This window comes from Hydra viridissima, unplaced genomic scaffold (assembly GCF_058129835.1).
Source record: "Hydra viridissima isolate aposymbiotic clone 2 unplaced genomic scaffold, HvirCarnegie_v1 scaffold_4, whole genome shotgun sequence".
NCBI classification, from domain to species: domain Eukaryota; kingdom Metazoa; phylum Cnidaria; class Hydrozoa; order Anthoathecata; family Hydridae; genus Hydra; species Hydra viridissima.
The window spans coordinates 1,166,179-1,173,600 of record NW_028324303.1 but is presented as its reverse complement, the minus strand read 5'-3'; the positions used below and the strand labels follow the sequence as shown (position 1 = coordinate 1,173,600).

Sequence of the window (7,422 nt, the reverse complement as noted above, 5' to 3'; positions counted from 1 at the left end):
ATTTAAAGTTTTTTTTTCCGGTTTTATTTTTTTTATATAAAGAAATTGATTAAGAAAAACTTAATAAAATTTAAAAACAATTAAGTTTCCAATATCGTTTAAGTTGATTAAACTGACTGGATTGAAGTCCTGTAAAAATTTGGAAAAAATATCGTTGTACAGTAGTTAGTTTTCTCAATACTCTCTTGCAAAAAAAACAGGTTTTAAAATACGCTATTGCAAAAAAACAAGTTTTAAAACATGATTCTCCTACAAAACATTTGAACTCAACCCTGATCTTGAAATCAGGGGGTAAGCAGAGCAACTTACTAATAGATGTACTGAATAAAAGTTACGCAAAGTCACTGATGTTTAGATTTTTTATATGGATTTTTTTCCCACAATATTCCCCATTAATTTAGTTTTCAAAAAATCTTTATTTCGTGCTATTTTATTCAAAAAATATGTATATATATATCAAATCAATTTTATCATAAAATTTTCTCAATAAAATATAAAAATAACTATTTAATTTTCAGTTGCACAATATTTACTCTCACAACAAAGGGCTTAACTAGTTTGATCTGTATTTTTCTTCTAACTTTGACTTTGCCGACTTAATCGATATATAAAAAAATAATTTAAAGAACAAAACATGCTCATCACTCTAAGCAAGCTCCACAATCAACTTACACTAAACCATAATACACAGAAAATTGCAAATGAATGTACAAAAATATTAAATTTGCACAGATTTTGTTGAGTATAGAAAAAAGCTCTACGCCACTAAATGTAAATTAACAATATTTGCAAAAGAAAAACATTCAGCGAGCCTGCATCGTTGTTCCTCATAATACATTTGTTAGAAATATGTCTTGGCATATACAATCTAAATGAAAAACCAAAACGCAATAAAGTTTGGTTTTTTACAAAGGCTTGACAAATCTTTTGTTATTATATAAATATTTATAATTGTAAAGTTGATTGCAGTAACCATACTTATTGATGACCTATTCTCAGAACAATCTTAAAACACCAAGTTGTTAAATTGTTGTTACAGTTGTTATAGCTGTTAAATTGTTGTTATTAATTATTAATATAATAATTGTTTATTATTGTTAACATAACAATTGTTAACTATTGTTAATATATTGATTGTTTATTTGTTGTTATAGTGGTTGTTATTAAATTTTTCACCAGTAAATTCATTACTAGTTAAAAAATTATAAGCATGCTGGTAAAATGGTAACTTAATAAACTATTGTGCAGCCACAATATGCTGGATGCACAAAAATTTACAGAGGTATAATTATATCACCTTTTCCAAAAAAATACCATAAAATACAGTAACTAACTGTACATTTTTTGAGAATAATTTTGGACATTTCACTATGATAGCATTTTTGGTTAAAATCTACGTAAATTGTTTTTCTATTTAAATGAAGTTGATGTAGATTTGCTAAATTTACTAAATTCAATAAAATAAGTAATGAAATTATACTGCATGAATCATCAACCATTTAATAAAGTAGCAAGCTAATCAAATGCAACAGAACAGGTACCTTACAAACTGAAACTGTCATCTGTGTGTTGGCAAGATGTAAGGTTTTTAAATATTTATTACTCTTTAGGTTATTTGCAACTATTACTAATTCCTCAACAGCGATGTCTTTGTGGTTGTTTACGTTGAGTTCTGTTAGAGTTTCATTAAAACTTGTAGGGCGATTCAAACCTGCATCCAAATTGAGCTCATTTATTGCATTAACATCCATGAATTGCTTTGTTTTAGTTGCTATGGTTATGCCTAATAAAATATTTCTAAAAAATTTTAAATTTTAAGAATATTTGTTTCAGTTAAATTTTATTTTTATATTCGAGAGGAAGCAAATCATTGATGATATGAAAGACTGAAAATTTTATTTATTTTGAAAAAGTGTTAAACTTGACAAACTTATGCTTAAAAAAAATTTATCAAACTACCAATCAGGTAAAAAGGTAAAAAAAAAAAAAAAAAGAAAAAAGGTAAAGAATTGGTTATTTAAAAAGTTCATGGTCAGATTTCCCCTAATATCTGTGGGAACAATTGTTTCTTACATTTTTATACGAATAGTTAAAGAAAAGAAACTATGAAAAGCAAGTCAACTTGCAAGTCAAACTCAAACAAGTCAAAAAAGCAAGTATAAAAAAAAAAGCAAATGAGGTGAATGTTGTACAAAACAATGTGATGAAACATTTCTAGAAAATTCTTTTTTTTTTTTTAATTATTAACTCCTTCACCATATAACAAAAAAAAAAAAAAAAAAAAAAAAAAAAAAAATTAACGATAAATTTTTAATTTAGTCTGATTAAGAGCAATTTGACTTCGAGGATTTTCATTATTTTTGTCTTACATCATTTAGCAAAACCCTGAGATTTGGCGTATTAGCTCGTTTCGTGTAAAATTAAGTTTTTTTTTTAACTTTGTTCACCAAATAAAATCAGCACCCTCAGATAGCATCTTATTTGATGCGATCAAATTACAAAAGATGTCACTTAGAAAAATATGATGCATTTAAAGTAAGAAACAAATACAACAGGCCATAATTAAAATTTTTCTTTTTGATAGTAACAGAGCTCAACAATAAGTAAGTTTCAGTAATAAATTAAACGAACCAAATTTGTAATAAAAACTAATTGTTAAGTAGGCAACTGTTCTGCAAATTTAGGAAATGTAAAGTACAAGATACTCAATAAAAGGTCTGAACTGAAGTCACTCAATCTACATATGAAATCATTGTTTGGTTTTAATCAAACGAATATCAGTTTTTTTTACAATACCTTCTCGAACAGTATATCTTCCAATGTGTAATGACATTGTGCCGAAACTTATGCATGAGGTTAATGCAAAATTTAAACTAACGAAAGAAGCCGAACATGCACAACCCGATTTATTGATCTTTAATGCCTGCAGTGCACGACGAGTGAGGTCACTTGCACACATACGCTTAATACTGGCTAGGGGAATAAGGTTTAAAAAATAAAAATCGATTAATGAAGAGAACGGCGCAATAAAAAGACAAACTTCAACCTTTTTTCGACTTTTACCGCAATAATTGCTAATAAACGTTTAAAAACATAAGCAGAGAAATTTCTTGAACACTGGATCGTTCGCTGAAAAAATGAACGATGCTTGATACAAATCTGTTGGGAACAAATGAAATTTAAAGGTTCTTGAGAAAGAATCACTTTAAAAGAACAACGGTGGGATATATATCGAAAATAAAACAACCGTAACTAAAGAAACATGATCAATATGATCTTAGCAAACCACCCTAACAAAGACACAACTAAAAGATCGTCAACAAAATAAAAAAGGCGACGTCATATAACACCATTTAAAAACATTACACAAGCACATCGCATAACAGCATTTCACAAAACAAGAAAATTAGTTTAAATTTCTAGAATAAAATAAAATATTGCTAACGCAAAAAAACATGAAAGAAAACTGTAATATCAAGGAAAAGCAATATAATCTCTAAAAATATCTTTATGCATGTGTGTACATTATATATACACACAAAAAAGTGTGCCTCTTGTTCGTGAAATATATATTTATATAGAGTGCATAGTAAAAATTTACATAAAAGTATTATTTAAACATATCTAAACCTAATCAATTTTCGAATAAATACACAAAGAAAATATTCTTCTTTAAAAATAAAAATTTTATCCTACATTTTCATTTATACTTTAGAAATGTTAAAAATGCAGGAAACTCGAAAATACAGAAAAGAAAAAAAACAACTTAGATTTCTAAAAATGACGAGACTAAGCCACAAACTCTTCAAAAGCAGAGCAGTCTACTGTTTATAATTTAAACAAAAAGTTAGAGGATATTAAATACAGTACAAACAATTTTCACATTATAAAAAATATAACACAAGATATTTACAGCACATAATTTGAGAATTTTGACCAACTACTTGCTGGAATAAACTATAGGTTAATATCTTTGTACATTCTAATAACACAAAATAAAAATAATTTACATGCGTTTTTTGTCAATTTTAACTTCACTATATAAACAATTGTTTAAAAAATTTTTATACACAATTTTGAGAACTCCATTTGTATAAACTACAACTTCTTGCTAATGAAGCAGAACAAGAAGTCTGCAATTGCAAAAAACTATTGTATAAAGTTGTGAGAACAGCATTCGAAAAAAACACGAATAGATAACTTAATACAAATAGCAAATATTATTTTTAGAGTTCGAATAAAGGTAGCAAAAATGATTAACTTTAAACACTGTAACTCGCTTGCCTTGCCTTTCTTCATCAAAAAAATGCAACCACAAAAGAGTATAATTTGTTAATACTTATTTCCTTTAGTCTAAGCAATTAAAGATTTATTCAAAAAATAATAAATATAGTTTAACTTAAGAATCTATCAATATGACATTTGCAATATACTTTCAAAAGATAAAAAGAAAAATACTTCCCTTTTAACAATATAATTACTTTAAGACACCAAGGAAACATTTTTGTAATCTCTTTTGCAATGCATACAAGACCAAAACTTACATGCCAACTAAGACTTGCATCATTTGATCCAACTCTTCGAAGTATGAATCAACTTTTTTTCGCTCTGCTATTGCACAGTTAGGGAAAAAACGCCAATCCATATTAGTTAAATAAGGTGATAAGGGAGTAAAAAATGACAACGTATCATCAAAATCATACAAAGCTATATCAACATCAGGAAAACTATTGTCAAATTCCATTTTATCAAGAGAAGGAGAACTATTCAAAACAGGTGTGTTATGAGAATCCCAAAGGGAACTTAATTTAAAACTAGTTTTAGGTTCATTTTCTTTTTCTTTTACTTTCCTCTGATCACCTATGGCACCAAACTGGCTCTTTTCACCGTTTTTTTCAGGGGATAGCTTTGTACTGTTATTATTATTACTATCAACTGAATGGTAGTTCAATGGTTGGTTTAAAGGTGTTGCAGGGAAATCCTTGCCGTTTTCAAATTCTAACAACATTTCATTATCCATTTCATTTTCAATATTTCTCACTGTGTTTGCAATCACAACTGAGCGAAAGAGAGATGGCTCTTTTCTACCCTGGTCTTTTTGAATTTTACATATTGACATATTGAGAATCATTTGCCTTAGAGCAATTCGTTCATTTTCTTCTGTGTTAGATATTCTTCGTTTTGATCCACACAGAATATCAATCATGTTGAAACCTAAAAAATGTGAAGCCCATTGTGATTACTTTAAGACATCAGAAGAAAAGTATAAACATCAAGAATAAATTATTAAAAGTCACGGCAGAAGCTAAACAGCAATTTAGCTGTAGAACATTTATATGATACAACATATGATACATAATAAAGGTACTTAAATATAAAACTTTAATTTCATAGCTCCTAATTATTATGAGTAGAGGAAAAATATATGCAATTTATTCTGAAAAAAAATAGATATCCAAAAACGTGATTTAACTATAGATTTTGGACAACTTTAAATAAAATAGATATCCAAAAACGCCTAGTTAACTATAGTTTTGGAAAATTTTAAATATTTATTTAGAATAATTTCCTAATTATAGGCTTGCTATCTAACTTGTCTCCTTGTTCCATTACACACAGGTAGGAACTATATAACGGCATGTTATACCTTCGTCTGGCACTCATGTTTTCAATAACTGTGAACCCGAAAAAGCTTGGGAAATAAATTAAACTAATTTCATAAATTACTATAAAAATTAATATGAAGTTTGGAAAAAAATTTTTCTTGAAAGTCTTACCAAAAGTGAAATGGACGATGTATCAGTCGTAAGGGTTAGATTCGACAAGAACCTCTTATTCAAACACAAGAAATAATGCTTTCTGTGCAACATTTATCCTGGCTTCACAGCCCTTTAAAATATTTAAAATTTAACGCAAGTAAATTAGCTTAGCATGAGTAGCCACGGTTGTGTAAACATTTGCAAACCTGTTTCAGTTGAATGATTTCATTTTCAACTGTATTGTGGGTATATTGCTTTATATGGGTTAAGGACGATGCAAACTTCTATGCTTATAAAAGCTTAGCTATACTTAGTGATCTGAACTGACATATTTTTTAAATGACGAGTCAAGGATTTAAAAACTGACTTTCTTATAAAGTATTTAATAAAATAACAAGTAAAAACCCAAACTTTAATAGAAGTTCTAACTATACTTATTTTTTTAAATGTTTTCTTTCCAATTTGGTAAAAAGATTTTCTTTTTTTTTTACTATCTTATTTGCTTGTTTTGTGCTAATTTTTTTCTTATTTCTTTATGGCTATTTCAATTTTTATAATACGCAAATATCCCTTTCATAAATACTTTTTTTATACCGTGAGATAATGTAATGAACTTCATATTCCTCATTAATAATAAACGTTCGTATCGTTCCAATGAACTAGAAACTTAAATAAAGTGTGAAAAATACATCTTTTATAATAAAAATATCGATTCTGATAATTAGAAGAATGTAATGGGAAAACATGGGAAAACTCTTAGAATAACAAAACAATTTTATCGCAGACATTTGTTTTCTTGAGCCAAAAAAATTCTTGGAGGGCGCATTTATTTTCGGAGTCATGCTCACAGACTGTTAGTGGACATACTAATGTCACGGATCAATAATTAAGTTAATGCTTTTTACTAAAAGAATTCGAAAGCTTGTTTAAAATTTACTTCCTGTTTTCTTGGCAAACTTTTCTAGAATTTCTGTTGTATTAAAGTTTTATTTTCTCGTTGTTCAACTGCGCTCGTGTAAAGATTATATTTTTAATGTTGTTTACTTAGATGTTCATGATGTTTCAAAAACAGTCGCCTATTTGTTTTTTTATTTTTTGTTTTGGCAAGTCGAAAAGCAAAGTTTAATTTTATTATTGATCGCTAAATTCGCAAACGTTTAAATACAAAAGGTTTTTTTGATCGCGTTTATTTTCATAATGGAAATTTTTTTTCTTGAATTTAGGCTAAATACAGAGAGAGATATTAATATAAACAAACCTCAAAACATTGGTTTATAAATCTAGTTTCTTGGCTTTTATTTAAAACTTATTCAGAAAATAACTATTTCCTTTATATTTAAAATTTAGCGAAAAGGTTTGAGAAAATGGTCTACACAATATTTTTTAAAAGGACAATTTCTATTCCCATACATTTCATATTATTGCAGTTACATTTCCTTATCTTTTTATTTATTTCAATTTTAAAACATACATACATACATACATACATACATACATACATACATACATACATACATACATACATACATACATACATACATACATACATACATACATACATACATACATACATACATACATAAATGGCCGCCAAAAGAGGGGGGTAGGTGGGGAGGATTCTCGGGGCCTCGTGTGTATACAAATAATTTCTTAAAATAACTTT

The 7,422-nt window shown here is 27.6% G+C and overlaps 2 protein-coding genes across 2 annotated transcripts; both read right to left on the bottom strand.

Moving 5' to 3' along the window:
* Positions 1-732: 732 nt before the first annotated feature.
* On the bottom strand, positions 733-1,796 carry LOC149889336 (leiomodin-3-like). The gene is made up of 2 exons (XM_090085337.1): positions 1,542-1,796; positions 733-868 (listed from the first exon to the last, which is right to left on the bottom strand). Exons 1-2 carry the CDS (start codon positions 1,749-1,751, stop codon positions 842-844), a joined length of 237 nt encoding a protein of 78 aa, XP_089941463.1. The 5' UTR covers positions 1,752-1,796; the 3' UTR covers positions 733-841.
* A 1,457-nt stretch (positions 1,797-3,253) lies between these two features.
* Positions 3,254-5,897, bottom strand: LOC145182531 (uncharacterized). Its single transcript, XM_080057690.2, has 2 exons — positions 5,778-5,897; positions 3,254-5,214 (listed from the first exon to the last, which is right to left on the bottom strand). Exon 2 carries the CDS (start codon positions 5,204-5,206, stop codon positions 4,541-4,543), a length of 666 nt encoding a protein of 221 aa, XP_079913816.2. The 5' UTR covers positions 5,207-5,214; positions 5,778-5,897; the 3' UTR covers positions 3,254-4,540.
* Positions 5,898-7,422: the final 1,525 nt, after the last annotated feature.